This window comes from Sciurus vulgaris (genome assembly GCF_902686455.1).
Source record: "Sciurus vulgaris genome assembly, chromosome: 4".
In the NCBI taxonomy this organism is placed as follows: Eukaryota; Metazoa; Chordata; class Mammalia; order Rodentia; family Sciuridae; genus Sciurus; species Sciurus vulgaris.
This window is the reverse complement of record NC_136464.1, coordinates 16,205,996-16,227,382: the sequence shown is the minus strand read 5'-3', so window position 1 is coordinate 16,227,382 and position 21,387 is coordinate 16,205,996. Positions and strand designations below refer to the sequence as shown.

General features: G+C 37.7%; 1 protein-coding gene across 1 annotated transcript in view; it reads left to right on the top strand.

Moving 5' to 3' along the window:
* Window positions 1-21,387, top strand: part of TDRD1 (tudor domain containing 1) — a 44,596-nt gene that overhangs the window by 16,084 nt on the left and 7,125 nt on the right. Inside the window, exons 7-21 of the mRNA XM_079137924.1 lie at window positions 407-511; window positions 705-887; window positions 1,351-1,494; window positions 2,001-2,172; window positions 3,151-3,237; window positions 6,960-7,127; window positions 7,272-7,379; window positions 8,360-8,530; window positions 9,705-9,947; window positions 10,820-10,954; window positions 14,214-14,324; window positions 15,039-15,209; window positions 17,434-17,709; window positions 18,469-18,588; window positions 19,922-20,038. Coding sequence (XP_078994050.1) covers window positions 407-511; window positions 705-887; window positions 1,351-1,494; window positions 2,001-2,172; window positions 3,151-3,237; window positions 6,960-7,127; window positions 7,272-7,379; window positions 8,360-8,530; window positions 9,705-9,947; window positions 10,820-10,954; window positions 14,214-14,324; window positions 15,039-15,209; window positions 17,434-17,709; window positions 18,469-18,588; window positions 19,922-20,038 — 2,311 coding nt within the window. The remainder of the gene's footprint in view (window positions 1-406; window positions 512-704; window positions 888-1,350; window positions 1,495-2,000; window positions 2,173-3,150; window positions 3,238-6,959; window positions 7,128-7,271; window positions 7,380-8,359; window positions 8,531-9,704; window positions 9,948-10,819; window positions 10,955-14,213; window positions 14,325-15,038; window positions 15,210-17,433; window positions 17,710-18,468; window positions 18,589-19,921; window positions 20,039-21,387) is intronic.

Here is a 21,387-nt window from a genome sequence, read left to right as displayed (position 1 = left end):
TAAAGATAAATTTTTTAGATTTCTTTAGCTGCTCCTAGCCTCTACTTTAAAAAAAAAAAATGACCTCCTCAAATATTCATTCTTACAAAAACATTAACAAGTACATATTTGTAACTTAAAAACTATACATTTAATTTACAACTAAAAGTTGCGCTTCCCTGCTTTTTTTTTTTTTTTTTTTTTTTTTTAATGAATTCAGCATTGTCTTCCCCATGGTGCCCTTGTTCTTGGGTGACCTCTGTGCTGTGGAAAGTGAGTTTCAGCAGCTCTTGGAGGCCTTCTCTTTCTGTCCTCTGTTACTTAAACCTAAGAGTTAGACTTTTATGACTGTGAGTCCAGCTGTGAGTGGCCACAATGTCATTAACAAATGTGCTTGTAAATAACTCCTTTGTGTTTTTCAAACCAGAGTGACTGTCCACTTGGGGTGACTAAAGAAATAACCACTGGTGCTGAGAAAATTATGTTTTCTGACTTGAGAAGTCTGCAACTCAAGAAAACCATGGAAATAAAGGTATTTTTTCTTTAATTGCTGATCTAGAACTATAGATTTTTCTCATTTCTTATTTTCGAGTTCATAAGGTAGATACAGAATATCTAATTGAATTATCTGTCTGCAGCACTTTTTGTATCTTAGTTATAAAGCTTTAAGAAATTCACATTTGCTTTTGTTCATGGTAAATTATTATCTTTTTTGTCTTTGAAAGGGTACAGTTACTGAATTCAGACACCCAGGTGACTTTTATGTCCAGTTATATTCTTCAGAAGTTTTAGAATATATGAACCAACTCTCTGCAAGTTTAAAAGAAACATATGCAAATATGGTGCATGATGAAGATTATATTCCAGTTAAGGGGGAAGTTTGTGTTGCCAAGTACACCGTTGATCAGGTAACCTCTGATGAAGTGAACAATTACTTACCTCCATCATCCCAACTTGTCTACACCAGAACTTTTAATGAAGAATGAGATGGCTCACAGCTAGACTCTTGTGTCTCTTCCTTACTGTTCCCTATACTTCCCTCCTGCCCTAACCTTCTCTTCTGTTCATTGGTTCCTAAATGGCTAGTTTTAGACTGGTTGCTGGTCTTAGAATTTGTGGTTATTTGTGTGGCTCAGGCATCAGTGTGCAGTCTGCTGGGCTTAGGTATACTTGTGGATATTAAGGTGTCCTTTGTAGACAATTTTAGTGATTTCTTAGCGAGATTCGTAGATATTAAAGTTGCATTTTTAATTGAGTGCCTCTGAACAGAACAGGAGCCTTTTGTTTACATGGTCTGTAGATTAGTATAGAGGTTCTTTAAGAATGTGAAATGCTATTTGGAAGCAAATTATCATGATATTTCCTTTCCAGACCTGGAACAGAGTGATAATACAAGATGTTGATGTGCCACAGAAGAAGGTGCACGTCTTGTATATTGATTACGGAAATGAAGAAATAATTCCAGTAAACAGAATTCACCAACTAAACAGAAACATTGACTTGTTTCCTCCTTGTGTGAGTCTTTTACTTTCTGAACTCCCATCAGCGTCCCCAAGGAGCTGTTTCTTCAATGTTTAATGCTTGCTTCTGTTCTGCCAGTCTCACACTTACTAGAATACCTTTTACTGTGTATATGAACACCTCTTGGCTCCACTTCTGTTATCTCTCATTTAGTTAAGCAGCGCCTCAGGAGAAAAACTTTTAGACACATCTATCAATCTGGTGTTTACAAACTTTCATTTCTGTTTATCATAGCCAGAATTTTTTTTTATAATTGAGGTATAATTATTATTCTTGCATAAATTTCTCAAGCTTCAGTTACAAAAAGTTAGCATTGAGAACAGAAGTACCAAGAGAGACAAATACAGTCATGCCTAAAATTGCTTATCTGGTTAGTGTTCAAAGACTTCTGCCAAGTTTTTATCATGAAATATATTGTTTTTATAAAATATTTCAAAATCAACTAGAAAATTTATTTAAAAAGGTTCATTCTTATAAATAATTTGCACAAATTTTTTTAGGCCATAAAGTGCTTTGTGACTGGTGTTGTACCAGCAGAAGAGAATTGGAGCAATGATTGTATCAGAACTATTAAAACACTGTTTATGGAGCAGTTCTGTTCTATAAAGATTGTCGACATCTTGAAAGAAGAAGTGGTTGCCTATGCTGTAGATGTTATGCTACAAAGTTCAGGTAAGATCTGAGTTTTCTTTTTAAATTGAGGATTTAATATTTTATTCAGTCCCCACTTGTCACTTGGTAAGGAAATATAACCATGAAGGTGAAGCCAAGTCAACTCTTCTCTGGAGTCATTGAGATTGTGACTGAAAATGGTGGCAGTGATGGGCAGTTTGTCAAAGTCATGGCACAAATTTGTTGAATTAGGTGGTTTAAAAGGCCAGATTGGATAACATGGTAATAGGGATGTTATTATTAGCCTATTAATGGAGCCACTATAATATATGCCCCTGATTTCTACTTCATCATTATAATTCCTGAATTTCTCCGGGAATCCATTTACCCTCATCTGCCCCCAGACCTGCATTCTGCTAGTGTGCAGTGTGTGAGCTGTGGTAAGGAGACACTGTGGAATTCTGTCTTTGCATGCTGGCGTCATATAACAGTTTGAAAAATGGCTCTTACGGTCTGCATGCAGTTGCCTCTTGGTTTTCCCTCTGCTTTTATGGACTATGACAAGGGTGACTCGGTAGAAAATGCAGTTAATCTATTGAAATTTAGTATAAAATCTTTTGTTTCTTGCTGTGTATATTTCATGTTATGATTCCAGCTCTTAGATATTATTGTCAGTGCTGACAAGCCTGTTTGAGCCATAATGTTGGTATAAGAAAAAGAAGTCTGATGTCTTCATTTCTTCCCACAAACAGTGGTTATTCTAAGCATGCTCTGGGGTAGTAACTGAATCTTTAATATTCAGAATTCTGAAGAGAAATCTTTTCAGTCAATGTACCATAATGCAACTATGGGAATTTTGGCTCAGTTTTTAAAACTGGACATTACTAAACTGTCTTGCCCATAGTAACTGACCTGGTAAAACATATACCAGTATGTTAATAGTTGTAATATCTGCATCATGTTATTGACCTGTTTATTTTTAATGCTTTATACAGTACAGTATCTCAATGGAGATATATGTTCTTAATCACTTTTTAGGAAAACTCTTAGACCATGTGCTTGTAGAAATGGGATATGGTTTGAAACCCAAAGGACAAAATTCTAAGAAGCAAAGCACAGATCAAAGTGAGTATGCTGATGAATATAAACAGTGTAGTGACTTCAGTTACAGAAGAGCACCTTCTCTGCTAAATCAAAAAGGTGGGACTGTAGCACTGTCCAGACTGAATAGTAATGATGACAGCCATTCTATAAACTATAAGGAGGATGGTATTTTTCATTTAGTAATATTTCTAATCTCAGTCTTCCATGCCTATCTCCTTCCCTGTGTCTAGATTAATCCTTAACATGATAATTATCAGATATTATAAAGTATTAAATATGACACATAGGCTGAGGGCTTTTTAGCTCACGTTTCCTTAGTTTAATTTGGTACTCTTCTTTATATGGGTATTATACCAATAATAGGTAGGTCTTTAAAATTAATTCTGTTCTGGTAGGACAGTGTTTATTTTTTACTTGTTTATGTGTGTGTGTGTGTGTGTGTGTGTGTGTATGTGTGTGTTTTCATTTAGTTTAAACAGATCAAGAAATTTCAATCTCAGAATTTTATTTTTTCATTGCCTAGGCATACATGTTTTTTATAGTCTGTTTTTCATTTACTTTGTTCTTTTACCAATTACTTTGGGTGTAGACATGATTCATTGCCTCTTGCTATTGCATCCAGAGGTGATGCCAGATTCATGATGTGTGATTGGACACATCCTTCAAATAGACAAACGTGACTCATCCTGAAGTCTACCTTCCCCCTTAGTCTTCCATCCCTTGCCCTGTCTAGTTGGTTGCCAAGTCTTTGTTGATTTTTCTATCCAAATGTCTGTTTCCCCCCTTTCTTTTCCTACTACCATTTCCTTTGATCAGGAATCCCCCTCATTAGTGGATAGTTGAAACAACCTTCTTATAATGTCTTGTGTCTCTCTATCTGTTGTTCTCTTGGCATTTGCCTGTATGGTATCCCTAAGACATAAACCTCAGGGCAACAGCTCTGCAAAAAGGTTTCAGTAGTTCTTTGTCATCTAGAGAAGAAAACCAAACAATGGTATAGTGGTAGTAATGATTGAAACTGTAAGAGTTGGTGGTGCAGAGTGAGAAAAATAATGGAGAAGGTTAATCTGGGGTCCACATAGTGAGAAGCTGTGGTGGAAAAAGTGGGAAGAGAATGGGAGAAGTTTGCCAGAGGAACGGAAGGGTAAATAAATTCTTCTGGGAGAGGCGAGTCCTCTGCTTTATCAAATACTTCAAAGGCATCCACTGGAAGGAGCAAAGAAATCCAGTGACAGATATTTACTTCACTAAGGTGCAGTGGAGGTGCCTTCACAAAGGATGTTGTCAGTACAGAGAGACAGGAGATTATGGAACCGTGAGTTAGAGGAAGTGCTGGGTGCAGTGGGAGCCTCTGGGAAGGCTGCCTCACCAAGACCTGGAGAGAAACCTTAAAGTGCTGCTGTGCTGATAAGGAAACACCAGGTGCTGGTGGTGAAGACTGTTCCCAGAAGAAAGCACACATGTGTAAAGGCCTCAAGATATAAGTGTACTGGCCTAAAAAAATGAAAAATAGGTATGGCTATACCGTTTATGCTCCACCATTGAAGAGCTGGCTATAGGATAAGGGAGCAGAGGCTAGGAGGTTAGCTAGAGTAGACCGTCTTGGGAGCAGTGCGCAGGGGGTGGGTAAGAGGCATGGAATAGAAGGGTCAGAGGCATCTGGAGTCACGACCCCTCTGAACTCCAGCGGCGTTTGTGAGTATGGGGGAAGTGGAAAGACTTAGACAAGCTAAGCTGAGCTGGGTGCAGTGGTCCCAGCAGCTTGGAAGGCTGAGGTAGGAGGGCCACAAGTTCAAAGCCAGACTAAGGAACTTAGCAAGACCATGGGATCAGTTCACAGTAATAATTGTAACAGATAAGAGGAAAAGAGGAGATAATTGACAAACCTTAAGATTTTGAGTTTTCTTAAGAATCTGGCTGTGATCCCAGCACAGAATCCAACCTCTACTTTGGTCTGCTACTTTGTGCCTGGCCCAGTTGAGTAGCTTTGCAACCTCCTCTCTTTCCCCACCACCACAGAGTCAAGAGTGACCAGGTCAGAGGACTCCATGTGCATTGGTCTCCCTCCTGCTGAGGTGCTCTTGCTCCCAGCTCCACTTAAGGTGTCTGCGTTTGTGATTGAACAGCCCTTGGACAGCCTCCCTTCCTTTGTGGTATTGATCATGTTGTCACTTCTGATGTGAACATCATTGGTGTCCTACAAGACCTAGAACTTCCAAGGAGCATGGACCAGCCTTTTACTTAATTAACTACCTCTACCCATTGCTTAGCATGGTGTCCTTCATGTTGAATATATAACTTCAACACCCACCAAACACCCTGAAAGGACTTTTTTATGGACTCACACAGCTGAATGAGACCATGGAGAGGATTCTTCCCCTCCACCTGTTGACTGAGGACACAGATGCGTCAGGTTACCCTACAATGGGAGGACAAAGAACTAGAGTGTAGGCCCACCCCAGGGTAGTGCTTTTCCCTCATACTGTCTGTCTTCCTGTGAATCAATGGGCAGTGGTTCAGTGGTTCTTTCTTCCTGCTGCTGAGTTTTGCTGTTGCCTTCTCCCTTATGTTTTGATTTTTCTGAAACATGGTTCTGAAAAATGTTTTTGACTTTCTTACCTCTTACAGTTGAGGTTACTGAATTTATCTTGGGTACTCTTTGGGGCCAATTATCCATTTCAAAGGGATTTCTCATGTATTGTAATGCAGTAGGAGCTCATTTTCAGGCATTAAGTCCCCCCACTTCTCTGGTCTGTGGTCATTTCCCCTTGGTCTTCAGAGTCAGACTGCTTAGCTGCTTGGCAACATTCATTTTCCTTGATAGTTCTGTATTACTCTAGGTAGCCTGTTTCCTCATATTTCTGAGTTAAAACAATGAACTTGACCATAGTTTGATCTGAATAGTGTCTTCTCTCTGGCTCCTTAAAGCAGTAGTTAGTTTTGTTTTTCAGGATTCTGGTATGTTGGTGTCATGATGTTTGAGTCTTGATCCTGAAAACACATTCCTTGAGAACCTGGAATTTTGTAGGCCATGTGCTTTTTTTTTTTTTTTTCAATTCCTGATAATTTTCTTATGTTCTAAGTTCTTTTTCTGGTGCTCAGTGCCTTTTATCCTTCCACTTTTTTAGTCAGCTCTGATTTATTTTCTCTTGACTTGGTACATATGTTACTTGTTCATCTTTTGAACTGTTTAGTGCATTTTAAACATCTTTTCATTCTTAAGTTTATTTTATAATAAATTGCTTCCTATGGTATTTATCATTTCATTGTAGAATGGGTTCTACTCAAGTGTTTACCTCAGCATGATGTGAGCCTATTTCATTCTAAGAGAATATGAGGATTCTCTTTAGAGAACCTTTCAATTAAATCTGAATTTTCTTTTTTTATATTATTTTAAAAGTTTTTTTTAGTTGTCAGTGGACCTTTATTTTATTTATTTACATGTGGTACTGAGAATTGAACCCAGTTCCTCACAAATGCTAGGCAAGCACTCTACTACTGAGCTACAACTCCAGCCCCCTGATGAATTTTCTTTTTATGCCACTGATTTTGGGGGGCCTAGTCTAACTGTGGTTGACATTGGAAACTGACTTTTTCCATTTATTTTTTGAAGGAAGAAACACCATGGGCTCTCATCTTAAACCTTGTCCAGTCCTACTCATATTCTCATTTTAAAATGAAGTGTGCATTTTTAAAAACTTTTAATGAAACCAAAATGACCTATTTTTGTATTTTCTGATAAGGTGATCCTGAAGATGTTGGAAAAATGACAGCTGAAAATAAAATTGTTGTAGACAGAAGTGACCTAATTCCCAAAGTGCTAACTGTGAATGTAGGTGATGAGTTCTGTGGTGTGGTCGCCCACATTCAAACACCAGAAGACTTCTTTTGTCAGCAACTACAAAGTGGCCGTAAGTAAATTATCCTAATCTGTTGTAGCATAATAACAAACTTCAAGAGACTCAACATGCAAAAATAAAGTTAAACTGTACCTTATCTGTTGTTGAAGATGTGCTCTGTCTTCCTTTTGTTTAAGATGTAATCTGTATCTGCAGATAAGCTTGCTGAACTTCAGGCGGCACTCAGTGAGCACTGTGGTCAAGTGTCTCCACGCTCTGATTTTTATCCGACCATTGGTGATATATGTTGTGCTCGGTTTTCAGGTAAGGAAATAGCATTATTGAATGTCTTACTTATAGTTGAGTAAAATGATTGAAACCAACTATGGTTTGCACTGAATAGCTGTATTTGAAGCTTAAGTATTAAAGTGTGCCACTTACATTTTTAAATTTGTTCAGTTAAATTGGATCAAAGGAATGAGGTATAATAGATGTGGGGGCAGAGAGCCTCTGAGCATCAAAGAAATGAGTAGGAAAGGAGGTTTTTATTTTTCAGCCCTTTAGTGTTTGGAGATTGTTATAGATAGTTCCATTTACATAAATTTGGGGAGGTAGGGACCCAGCACACACACACACACACACACCACACACCACACACACACACACGTCTTTGCCAGTTTTTTTTTTTTTTTTTTTTTTTTTTTTGCGGTGCTGGGGATCGAACCCAGGGCTTTGTGCTTACAAGGCAAGCACTCTACCGACTGAGCTATCCCCCCAGCCTGCCAGTTTTATTTGAAGTAGCACAAGGGCCTGGAAGCCTAAAGCTGTTATGGTACAGCCTCTGCAGCTGCACCAGCCCTGCCTTGGAATAGCTTGGTTCTTTTGCTCTCACCGAGGGAGTCCCTCCTGCTTCATGGAAGGAGAGAGATAAGAATGAGGTAGCCCCCAGAACATCAGTCGTTTGGCTGGTGGATTCCAGTTGACTTATACGGCAGGTGTTCTAGAAATAACTCTGTTGGATGCCTTAGCAAATCTTGGGGATTCATATGACCAGAACACGTTCTCTGTCCTACTGAGCTGTCCACTGAAGAGCCAAGGCATGCATTAATGACAGCATATAACTAATTAGAAAGCTAAAAATAAAGGTTACATTTTAGGAATTGCAGACTTAAGCAAAACTGACAATATTCCGTAAGCATACATTGTTCAGTAAAGCTTGTTATTCTGTTAAAGTAAAACCTACAAATTTGGGGAGTTTTTATCTTCATCAGAAAATTATTTGACATTGAGTCTCTTTGTTTCAGAGGATGACCAGTGGTACCGTGCCTCTGTTCTGGCCTATGCTTCTGAAGAATCTGTACTGGTTGGCTATGTCGATTATGGAAACTTTGAAATCCTTAGTTTAACAAGACTTTGTCCCATAATTCCAAAGTTGTTGGAATTGCCAATGCAAGCTATAAAGTGTGTGCTGGCAGGTATGACATTTTTATGGTGTTTCTTAAAATATTAAGCCCTAAAGATGAAAATTGAAACATAAGACAGGAAAAGGCTACTTATCAAAACAACAAGAACATTGTGATTGCATGCTCAGAAATTACTATACATGCTATTTGTCCCACTGGAATTAGGGGTTTCTTTCCATATCAATAAGTTGTCTTCAGCAACTTTACTCAAGTATACATTTTAGCTAGTATACAGTATCAGGTGTTTCTAGGCTTTTGTTAACAGTGTTCTTTTGGTTACATTTTGCAATATATGGATGATCATTTCCTTAAGCTATGTTGCACAATGTAATTATATTGCAAATGCTTCTTTAGACCAAGCTCCAACCTGGGGAATGGGAGTGTCAATGAGTGTGCTGCTTTTCATGTTTGTCAAAATGCAGTGCATCTTCCTCCAGGAAGGGTTGATGTAGTCTACAGAACCTTCAGAAAAGCATGTTCATGCACCACAGAAAGATCTGTATGACATCACCTTTGCTAATTCTGATAATGTAAAAACTAGAACATTTCAGCTTGCTTCATTACCAGAAGGTGAACTCTTTGTAAATGGCTTGGCTCTTGTATTTTATGATTGACTTAGGTAGAACTTCACAAGTGTTGATTTGTAAGCCCCATTTCAGTACTGACTTGTGCTATAGATGTTGCATGTGTTAATATAAGAGATCAGTGTTTGTTTGGGATTGTTTTATATTTTTGTTTGACTTTCTTAACTTCATTTAGGTATGATTTATATACTATAGAATTCAATAATTTTAAATTTTAGTAACTTGACCAAGTATGCAGCCATCAGCATGATCCATGATACAGTTTTAGAACCATAGCCCTGGTGAGATCTCTGATGTGCCTGTTTTACAGCTAATGCTTGCTTCCCAGGCAACAGCTACTCTATTTTATATCTTGGTAGAATTTGATTTTCTGGACATTTTGTATCAATGGGAGTTAATGAAATTTTTTTATATGGAAATACAGAAGCTTTTTCAGGATTTTTTTGAATTCTGTCATTTTCATATTTAGAAAATCCTTTTGCTTAGTATTGTACTATTTAGGTCCAGTTCTTGCCATAGATTTAAATTTAAATTGGGAAAATAAGAAATGTTGAAATGCTGGTTTCAGAAATTATTTTAACCTTTAAAAATCCCTTTGTTAGGAGTAAAGCCATCATTAGGAATTTGGACTCCAGAAGCTATTTGTCTCATGAAAAAAATTGTGCAGAACAAAATGGTCACTGTGAAAGTGATGGACAAGTTGGAAAATAGCTCCCTGGTGGAGCTTACAGATGAGTCCTTGACGCCCAGTGTCAGCATTACCAGAGTTCTCATAGACGCAGGCTTTGCTGTAGAGGAAAAGGAGAGTGCGACAGATCAACCCAGTGGCATGAAAAAAGCCAGTGGTAAGTAGTATGTCTGCAAGGTTTAATGTCTGCTAGAGTTCAGGTGGTTCTGCAGAAGGGCCAGTTCTCATTCTTAAAAATTGGTTTTGAGTGCCTGTTTTCTCTCTCTCTCTCTCTCTCTCTCTCTCTCTCTCTCTCTCTCTCTCTCTCTCTCTCTCTCCTCCTCTCTCTCTCTCCTCACTCTCTCTCTCTCCTCCCTCTCTCTCTCTCCTCTCTCTCTCTCTCTCCTCACTCTCTCTCTCTCCTCACTCTCTCTCTCTCCTCCTCTCTCTCTCTCTCTCTCTCCTCTCTCTCTCTCTCTCCCTCTCTCCCCCTCCTCTCTCCCCTTCCTCTCTCTCTCCCCTCCTCTCTCCTCTCTCTCTCTCTCTCCCCTCCTCTCTCTCTCTACTTCCTCCTCTCTCTCTCCCCCCCCCCCTCTCTCTCTCTCTCCCCCCTCCTCTCTCTCTCTCCCCCATCTTCTCTCTCTCTCCCCTCCTCTCTCTCTCTCCCCTCCTCTCTCCTCCTCCTCTCTCCTCCTCCTCTCTCCTCTCTCCTCTCTCCGGTACTGGGAACTGAACATAAGGTCACACTCTACCACCGAGCTACTGCCCCAGCCCTTTATTATTTTGAGACATGGTTTTTGCTAAATTGCCCAAACCAATTTTTAACTTGTGATCCTCCTGCCTCATCCTCTCAGGTTTCTAAGATTACAAGTGTGTGGCACTGTGCCCAGCTGTAAAATTGACTTTTAAAGATAATGTTCCTGTAAAGTCACTCATAACATTAGTGGAAATTTGATTCTTTAACACCAGATTTCTTGGCGACCCACTCCCTGCCACTGCCTCCCCCAACTCTGTCCATTTCTTGTGCAAAATCTTTAATTATTTTTATAGTTCCCTTGGGTGTAGAAGAAGTAAATCCATTGGAGTGGACATGGGTTGAACTTGCTGTTGACCAAACAGTAGATGTTGTGGTCTGCATGATGTATAATCCTGGAGAATTTTATTGCCATGTCCTTAAAGAGGATGGTAAGTTCACTGTTCTTGTTTGTCTTTTTACAAATACATTGGTATATATGATAACTTGGTAACTTATGATGAGTTTGTTACTGAGTGATAAAAGTACTAAGAAGGTCCAAATGAGAATTGGTATTTCTCAGAGATTTGGTTATACTTAGTTGGCTTTTATTTGACTTAAGCTATTGTTTCTAATTTTAGCAACCTCTTTTTATATTTAAACCAGTTTAGATTTCATAGAATGTCTCCTAAATTCATTTTTGGAAATTAAATTTAATTGTTGATGTTACTGACACATTACATACATAACTACAGGTCTCTAAAAAACCTGTGTGATATTCTCCAATTCCATCCATATATCTGCAAATTCCATAATATTATTATTCTTTATGGCTGAGTAATATTCCATCATGTGTGTGTGTGTGTGTGTGTGTGTGTGTGTGTGTATGGATATATATATATATATATATGTATGTGTATATATATATATATCAGTTTCTTTATACATTCATCAATTGAAGGGCATCTTGATTGGTTCCACAATCTAGCTATTGTAATTGAGCTACTATGAATATTGATGTGGCTGCATCACTGTATTATGCTGATTTTAAGTCCTTTGGGAATAAACCAAGGAGTGGGATAGCTGGGTCAAATGGTGGGTCTATTCCAAGCTTTCTGAGGAATCTTCATACTGCTTTCCATAGTGGCTGCACAAATTTACAACTCCACCTTTCCCCACATCCACGCCTACACTTATTATTGCTTGTGTTCTTGATAATAGCCATTCTAATTAGAGTTAGATGAAATCTTAGGGTGGTTTTAATTTGAATTTCTCTAATTACTAGGGATGACAAGAACTTTTTCATATATTTGTTGATCACCTGTATATCTTCTTCTGTGAGGTCTCTGCCCATTTCCTTAGTCCGCTTATTGATTGGGTTTTTTGTATTTTGGGTGTAAAGTTTTTAAAAAGCAATTATGAAATTCATCTGGAAGAACAAAAGACCCATAATGGTCAAAGCCTTCCTGGGCAGGAAGAGTGATGCAGGAGGTATCACAATACAGACCTTTAAACGCTACTATAGAGCAATAGTAGCAAAAGTGGCATAGTATTGGCACCAAAATAGGTAGACCAGTGGTACAGGATAAAAGACACAGAGACATACCCACATAAGTTCAGTTAGCTCATTACTAGACACAGGTGCCAAAAACATACAATGGAGAAAAGATAACCTCTTCAACAATGGTGCTGGCGAAACTGGAAATCCATATGCCATAAAATGAAATTAAACCCCTATCTCACCCTGTACAAAACTCAAAATGGATCAAGGATCTAGGAATTGGGCCCAAGACCCTTCACTAAAGAGAATAAAAAGTAGGCCTGCATCTCCGTCACACTGGCTTAGGACCAGACTTCCTTAACAAGACACCCATAGTGCAAGAAATAAAAGCAAGAATCAATAAATGGGATAGATTTAAGCTAAAACGTTTTTTCTCAGCACAGGAAACAATCAAAAATGTGAAAAGAGAGCCTACAGAGTGGGAGAAAATCTTTTCCACATACACTTCAGACAGAGCACTCATCTCCAAAGTTTGATTTTTAACTTTCTTAAATCACTGTCAAATTTGAACATCAAACTAGATAACTTAAATCCCTTTCTGAGGTTTCTGAGTTTTTTCATTCTTTCAATTCAGAATTGCCTGGTTGACGGGGCCACTATTTCATAAAGGATAAAACTGAAAAACTAAAATTTTTTCCTTTTATTTTTATAGATGATTTTATTAAGCATGTTGATACCAAATTCAGTGCTTAGAAAAGAGTATAGAGTAGAAAGTGAATTTTCCACTTCCTCTTCTGAGTTTTCTCAATGTCTTTTCAGAAGTACTGTATTCATGCTTATATGAAGTATTCCTTCTTTATTCCTAAGTGATAAAATACTGTAAATCACTTTTGCACTTTACTTTTCTTTCCATATATCTTGGAAATCAGTTCATATAGTGATTTCTCTATTAACTTTCTTTTTGATGCATTTTTTTTTTATTTTGGAATGATTTTATATTTAGACACTTGGGCAGAGGTGGTATGGTCCTGCCCACCCCTCACTTACTAACTCGCTGCATGATTGTGATGCATTTGTTACAAACGAGCAATTGGCACTCAGAGCTGAACTCCAGACGTCATTTGTGTTTTGCTAGGTTTCCTCTTGTGTCGTTGCTCTAGTCCAGGTCCAGCCCAGGACACCACATTGCTGTTTAGTCTGCATTCCGTTCTTTGTCAGGGTCACATCTTCATCACATGGATTTATCCTAGTTTAATTGACCTAGATATGGATGAAGGATTAGTGTTTCCAGGTTTTTATTACTAAAATGTTCCTTGTATTCTGTGATTTTACTGACAGTATGTCCTTGGGACAGATTCTGAAAATTGCGATCATTAGGTCAAAGGCAGTGTGGCTGGCCAGGAGCCCTGGAACAGCAGCAGAGTGCCTTGTTCTAAACCCTATCAACATAGAGTCCTTGGCTTCTTAATTTTGACTAACCTGAAACTGTTTAACGAAATTTTCATTTCTTTAAGTCATTGTTACATAAGAGCCACTTACTGGCCCTTTGCTGCTGTTTCACCGTACATTCTAAAGCACTGCATGGTCTGTGTCTTCAAGCTGCTGCTGCTCTGTGGTGGCTCCCCTTTCTACTTCTCTGCTTTGCCAAGCTGCTGCTCATCAAATGGTTTTTGGTTGCCTAATTCTGTAATTCAGTACTGTGTCTCAGAACTACTGCTTTTGGAACACTCTCCTTCTCTTCACCTCTCTGTAAAACCTCCAGCAGGAAGACCGTTTGAGTTCTGTGAATTTCCTTAGCATTTGTTATCTCTGCTGTCCACTTAATAACTATGTTTTCTCTTTCAGGACAACTTTTATATAACTTTATATATGGGTTTATGTCATGTTTCCTGTCTAACCACAGAACTCATATCTAATATACTGATAATAATGCTGTAGGATTGTGTCTGTGCCCAGTAAGTCCTTAGTATTGGGTTGAGAGTATTAACTAATAGCTCTTTGCTCAGGAATATCTTGGTGAAAATTCCAAACTTGTTATAATTTCCATTTCTTTGAGCCTTTGTTACATAAGAGCCACTTGATGGTATTTGGTGCACTTAATAGTTGTTTTGAGATATGACAGGATTTTGTGATCAAATAATTTTCTGACTTTAAAGGAAAGTTTGTTAGTATTTTTAATATTGAATGCTATACATGTATTTTATTTTCAGCTTTAAAGAAGCTCAATGATTTGAATAAATCATTAGCAGAATATTGCCAGCAGAAGTTGCCTAATGGTTTCAAGGCAGAAATAGGACAACCTTGCTGTGCTTTTTTTACAGGTCAGCCGTCATTTTGACTATTAAAACCTTTTGTTTCTTGACTTTCAACTTTCATTTTTAGTGTGCATTTTCTTCCCAGTATTTAAGCACATGTTTTTCATAGCCAAAATTAAATGGCTGCCTCAGAAGTCATGTGTTTTTTCTTTTTGTAACAAGGAAACTCCAAAGGACACATTCTTGCTTTTCTTTCCAGAATTTCTAATGTTAAATTAAGTTAGATAGTGGAAGAGCTCTTCACTACACTGTGGTGGTTTGTTCTGGTCCACCTGTTGTTAATTTTGAAAAGTCTGTGTTGAAATACCTTGCAAGAGTTTGCACAAGTTTGATTGCAAGAATTTTTCTGTGTATTTTTTATATTTAACTGAGTAACAGGTAAAACGGTCTAAGTCATTAGTAGTAAGTATTATAAGCCTTTAAGAATGACAAGAATGTTGGAGTCTTCTGCTTTCACAGTTCTGCTTTTTGGCTAGCTTATGCATGAAATCTTTATCTCAGATACAAAAGTATGATACCGCAAAAGTTTTGAAGATATTCTAAAAATGGATTTGGAAAGCCTGAGTCGAGGGAATTTTTTTAGTGAAAAACTAAATCATGATCTGGGGAAGGGAGCAGATTTATAGTACTTTACATAAAGGGATTTCCCCCACAAGATAAAACCTTCAGACATTAACAGAAGGGACGTGTTCCATGTCACCAACTTTGTGTTGAATCCAGGTGATGGTAACTGGTATCGTGCTTTGGTCAAAGAAATCTTGCCAAGTGGAAATGTCAAAGTGCACTTTGTGGATTATGGAAATGTTGAGGAAGTTACTACAGATGAACTCCAAGTGTTACCATCAAAATTTTTACAACTTCCATTTCAAGGGGTACAGTGCTGGTTAGCAGGTATGTATAGAATAAAATTTTTATCAACTGTTTTCTAATACTTAGGATATATAATATTCTAAGTACTGATACCTGTAATTGTAACATTTTATGTAATGTCTGGATTAGTGTCAGACAAAGGTAGCAGCTGCTGCTTTCTAGTGATGGGAGTGAAAACACAAGAGCCTCCTGAAGCCATTTTGCAGAATTCCTTAAGAACCTCAAATGTTCAGACCTTTGACTTAGCAACTTTACTCCTAGTAATTTATCCCAAAGCGATTGGGAATGGCACAAAGTTCAGTTTCAAGGAAATACATTACACTGCTGTTTTAGTAATAGCAAAACAACATCAGTAGGTTGGCTCCGTGATGATCTGTAAATGGTTAGCGATCTTATTTCATAGGGCTGTTGTGAAGATAGATTAGTATTTAAAGCAGGTTTGACACTCAATTCTACTTAATGCATTTGCAGTCATTCTGTGATAAAAATGAAATGTTAACAGCAAGATAGTGATGTAAGTGAAGAAAGCAAGTTAGAAAAGATGCAGGACAACAGTGTGATGCAGTGAACAAACTCTGGAGCCATCTCTGCTGCTTACTGACTGTGACATTTAAGCAAATTATTTAAACTTTCTGTGCTTTCATTTCCTTGTCCAGAAAATACTGCCTTCCTCAGAATTACTCAGAAAAAAAGAAATAAAAATTACAATGCTCTTAGTAGTGCTTGGCATTATACTTGTATGCACTGTTGTTATAAACCTTTTATTTTTTCTTTGTTGAGGAGTGAACCCCTGACCTTACAAGAGCTAGCTAGACAAATATTCTACCACTGAGCTACAAGGCCCAGCCCTTTTTATTTTGACACAGTCTCACTAAATTGGCTGAACTTGCCTCAAATATTCAGTCCTCGTGAGCCTCCCAAGTAGCTGGGATTATAGATGTGAACCACCATATGTCTGATTTACAGACATTTCTTAGAGAATATGTCTCTTAGTGTGTGAACACACACGTTTTTCCATCTACCCATAAAAACTGGAAGCAGCTAGGCACAGTGGTGCACACCTAAAGTCCCAGTTACTTTGGATTTCAAAATGTAATAGTTTTTACGTTGGGAACCATAGATGATGATGATGATCATCTTTTTTTTTTTTTTTTTTTTAACCATCTGTTTTCTTTTCTATGCAATAAGCATATTTCTTTACAATGAATATATTTCAGATTATTCTTAATTATCATGTTTTTATGTCAGTGCTTCTGAAAATTTGACCACAAAATAATCTAGCAGCATCAACATGGGAACTTGTTAAGAAAAACTATGCAGGATTTCAGTTCCTACTCCAGACCTATTAAATTAGAAACTTCAGGACAGGACCCAGAAATAAATCAATTTCTCTTCCCCTTCCTCCCCCCTCCTCCTCTTTATCTCTCCTCTCCTCTCTCCTACTGGGGATTGAACCCGGGGGCACTTAACCACTGAGTCACATCCCTAGCCCTTTTTATGTTTTATTTCAAGATGGTGTCTTGCTAAGTTGTTGAGGCTGGCTTTGAACTTGTGATCCTTCTGCCTCAGCCTCCCCAGCTACTGGGATTATAGTGTGTGTCCCCATGCCTGGCCAGAAATCTGTTTTCAACAAGCTTTCTAAGCAGATGCACATGTAATGTTGAAAATCACCATTAAGAAAGTAGGGTAGAAACCTTTTATCCTAGCTACTCAGGAAGCTGAGGCAGGAGGACTGTTTGAGCCCAGGAGTTCCAGACCAGCCTGGGCAATAGAGCAAGACCCCATCTCCAAAAAAGAAAATAAGAGTGTAAACCAAAATTATCTAAGATAAATAATTAATTTTAAATGAAAATTTTGGGATGATCATTACAAATTTCTTCACAAATTGGAAGTATATTCATTGATATCATTTGGTAACTCATCACTGTATATGTAATAGAACATGATAGTGGATTTGAAAAGAAATAATACCCTGTTTTTGCCTATTGTAAAAATGCCAGGTAACGATATGTCAAGTGGAGAAAGTATGGAAAGGTCCTGAGCCTCTTGAAGCTGTAGACTGTATCAGCAGATCCATAATCTGTATTTCAACCATGGAGCATGTAGATAGTTGAACATTGTAAGCAGTTACTCAGAATTGCTGAACTGAATAACAAACTTGGCAAGGACCCAGTCCCTGGGTACTATTGAAGCAAAAATTCAGCTCGTGTGTTGGATTCTTTTCATTGCTGTTCTTTTTTTCCAGATATACAACCTAGAAACAAACATTGGACTAAAGAAACCATAGCAAGATTTCAGATATGTGTTGCAGGGATAAAACTCCAAGCCAGAGTGGTTGAAATCACTGAAAAAGGGGCGGGAGTTGAACTCACTGATCTTTCCACTTCTTATCCCAGAATAATTAGTGATGTTCTGATTAATGAACATCTGGTTTCAAAAGCTGGTTCCCCACATAAGGACTTGCCAAATAATAGACCTGTTAATAAACGTAATCATCAAATTGGCATCCAGGGGTTTCAAGGTAACACTTTTTTTCCCTTTTTTTTTTTAAAAATTATACATAATAGTTGAGATTATTGTGATGTATTCATATATTCACACAACACCGTTTGCTCCATTTCATTCCTTAGTGCTACCCTCCCCTCCCCTCTTTTGTCTTCTGATCCATTTATTTATTTACTTTAGCTGGTTTTATACATAAAAGTGGGATTCATTTTGGTATATTCTTACATGCACTTAATTTGGTTGATTTTCATTTCTCAGTGTCCCCTTTTAAATCATTTGTTATTTAAATTTGTGTTAGCCTTTGCTTTTATAGGCTATGAAAATTATTCTTAAATTACACAATTTTCCTGTAGAGATTTACTTTGTGGGTATAAATTAATAATTGCTTATTAAGCTCAATATTTATTGAAATATTTTTAATTGAGCAAACATTTTACTCATTTTTTAGTTATTAGTAGATGCGCATCATACAGGTAGTATCCCTTAAAGTAGGAGTAAATTTGAAGAATTATATTAAATATACTACAGAAATGTCCTGCAGGAGTGTTATAGTTCAAGGATTCTCATTGTAGACCAAACTTTTTTTTTTTTTTATAGTGCCCATATAATCCCTCAAATTGAATAGGTGATTTTGTGAGGTACAGATTTTTAATTTTGAGAATTTTGGAGTGCTGATAATCAGCAGTTGATGAGCAGATTGATTTGAATTAATAAATTATTGTGAAAGAAGTAAATTTTACACATCTAACACAAGACCTGTGTTTTATATCTTCAGCCATCTCTTCAGCAGAGCACTGGAAGACAATAGAATTGCCAGTAAATAAAACTGTGCAAGCAAGCATACTAGAAATCATAAACCCAAACCTGTTTTATGCCATCCCAGATGAGATGCCAGGTAAGGAACCAAATGGACCGACACATGTTTATTCTCTTTTAAGCTGTGCAGTGAAAGTGATCATCATGAACTCCTCAGGAAGTGAAGGGAAGAAGAGGTGGGTGATGATTTTTAAGGAAGAATTGATCATAACACTTAGGGCAAGTATAATTCCAAAAGTATAGATGGCAACAGAAAGGGAGCACCCCGCATCCAGCGCCCACTCAGTTGCCTGGCCCTGATAATCTACAACTTTCTATACTAAAACCAGTGCCCTTATTATCCTATTAATAATTAATAATTATTAATTTCCTATTTAATAGCATGTTATCTATATTGAATTCTATGTACTGAGCTAACTTCCTACTGTCTTTGAGTTTGAACCTAGACCACTTGAAATTTATTGAAAGACTTAGTAATCAACTTATAATCATATTTTGTCATATCTTAGAAACTTAGAAATATACTGGAGATAATCATGAAGAAGTATTTTTAATTTTCCTTTTTTTGTTGTTTCATGGAAGTTTACAATTAATAAATCTCTAAATGTAAGCAAAATTATCCTTTTAGTAGCTGAAGGTGAATTGGGTTCAAGTTGGTGGTGTCTATTAAAATAATTCGCAGCTGAAATAATTTAAAAATGAATCTTTGTTTCAAATTGACAGACCTAGAATTGTGGTAATACCAATAACTGTTCTTAAATTTAACTCTGGTATTACAAAAATCGTCTTTAATCCATACTATAAAAAGCAGGGGCTTAGGGTTATTTGACCCTGACCACATATGGTATGATGAATTGGAAACAGCTTTTAGGATGATTTTATCAAGTAAACATCATGCTGAAAAATAACACCTAGTGCCCTAAAGACCCAGCTTAATAAGATTTCATAGAGTGAACACACAGTGTAACCACCTGATCCAGAAATGGGGCCCTGCAGAGGGTCCCTTCATGCCCCTCCTACTTGTGCATCCCTTCTGCAAAAGGCAACCAATAGTGGATATATTTATTTTGAAAATACAGTGTAGACAGGCATGGTGCTACACACCTGCAGTACCAGCTGCTCAGAAGGCAGAGGCAGGAGGATCATAAGTTCAAGGTCAGCCTGGGCAATTTATCAAGAACCTGTCTCAAAAGAGTGGGGGATTTAGCCCAATAGTAGAGCATTACTGGGTTCAAGTCTCGGTACCACCCCTCCATACACATATATATTTTTGTAATATATGTGTGTTTATTATATATTTATATATGGTATCTTTAATATACAAAGGATTTTTTATTAGACTTTGTATTTTATGTACTATTAGTAGTAGCATTGGAAAGTTTTTCACAAAGGATTGCTCCTATTTCTTTTAGAAAATCAAGAAAAACTGTGTATATTGACAGCTGAATTGTTAGAATATTGCAATGCTCAGAAAAGTCGTCTGTCCTATAGACCAAGAATTGGAGATGCATGCTGTGCCAAATATACAAGTAAGTTTCTTTTAGGTAGAATATTAAAGGAAAAATGTTTAGTCTTTTCCCTTTTTGTGAGATTATGTAGATTTTGGTATTTTAGGTGCATGCTTCATTTGGTTAGAGAAGAAAGGCAATTGTGAATTTAATTCCTATGTTAGCCATTCAGCTTTTCTATGCTTTGCAGATTATTTTTGGTCACTATCATAGGTAGACTACACAAATCTGTCAGCACTTACTGATCCACCACAGTAGAGTACTGTAACATTAAGAATAAACAGTCCTTCTATATTTATATGACTGTGAATTTACAGTGTGTGAATTTACTGGAAAAAGAATGAATGACCTCCAGAAGTCAGATTTGTTGATTATGGTCTACTTTAATACTATCCTGTTTAGCATTTCATGTTAACAGATTTTCATTGCTAGCAAATAACCTTTGCAGTGAATATTCTGGTTTGCTTCCAGCATTGAGGTGAAGTGGGGCTGGCTGCAGCCAGTTCGCCAAACTTTTTAGGGTCTGGTAGAAGGTCTGTTACTGGGGCATGGGTGCACACGACTCCTGCCGTTTTTTCAGGAAGACGGGGCTGGTGCATCCCAGCAGGGCTGGAGCTGAGTTCACAGGGGAACAGGGCTGCTCCTGATCAGTAGCAAGGACTGAGTTCAGTGAGTTGGCCCCTGGGGCCCAGGTCAGCCTTCCCAAAGCAACTCTCCTGTCTTAGGCCTCTGGGGTTTTAAAATCACCTGCCTGGATCCCAAGGGAGCTTATTTCCTCAGATGGTGCCAAATTGTTGTTTTGGTGGGGAAGGGCACCACTGGGAACCTCTTTTACCTTGCTGAAGTCACTCCCTAGTTTTGGTTTTCTTTTGTATGACAACTAGATCTGTACCTCTCCTCTTCCCCTCTTTTGTTTTCCAGTAGAAGTAAGTTGTGATTTTTACTTACATAAGTATTGTGGATTACTTTATGACGACTTCATAAAGACTGAGCTATGCTGTAGTCCGATTCTGTTTCTTTGCCACTTCTGTTGTTACTGTGTTACATACTTTGACTATCTCCAATTCTCAGCATTAGCATAAATTCCCTCCAAGAACTCTTATGTACTTGATCAACTTTTATCATACTCAAGGTGTCTTCAGCCTGCTCCCATCCAGGCTGCTTGTCCTCTAGCCTGGGGCTCTCCTCTTGGGATTTTCCTTCCCCATTGAGCTTTGAAGACTATCTCAGCAGTTCCCTCCTCTGTGAACTGGATTTCTCCCTCCCTCAGCTCACCATGATTACTTTCATTGTTCTTCCCTTTTGATTTTACTCCAGTATTTAGGTGAATCTTATCTTCCAAAATCTGAGAAAAGGTGTGTGTAAGATAA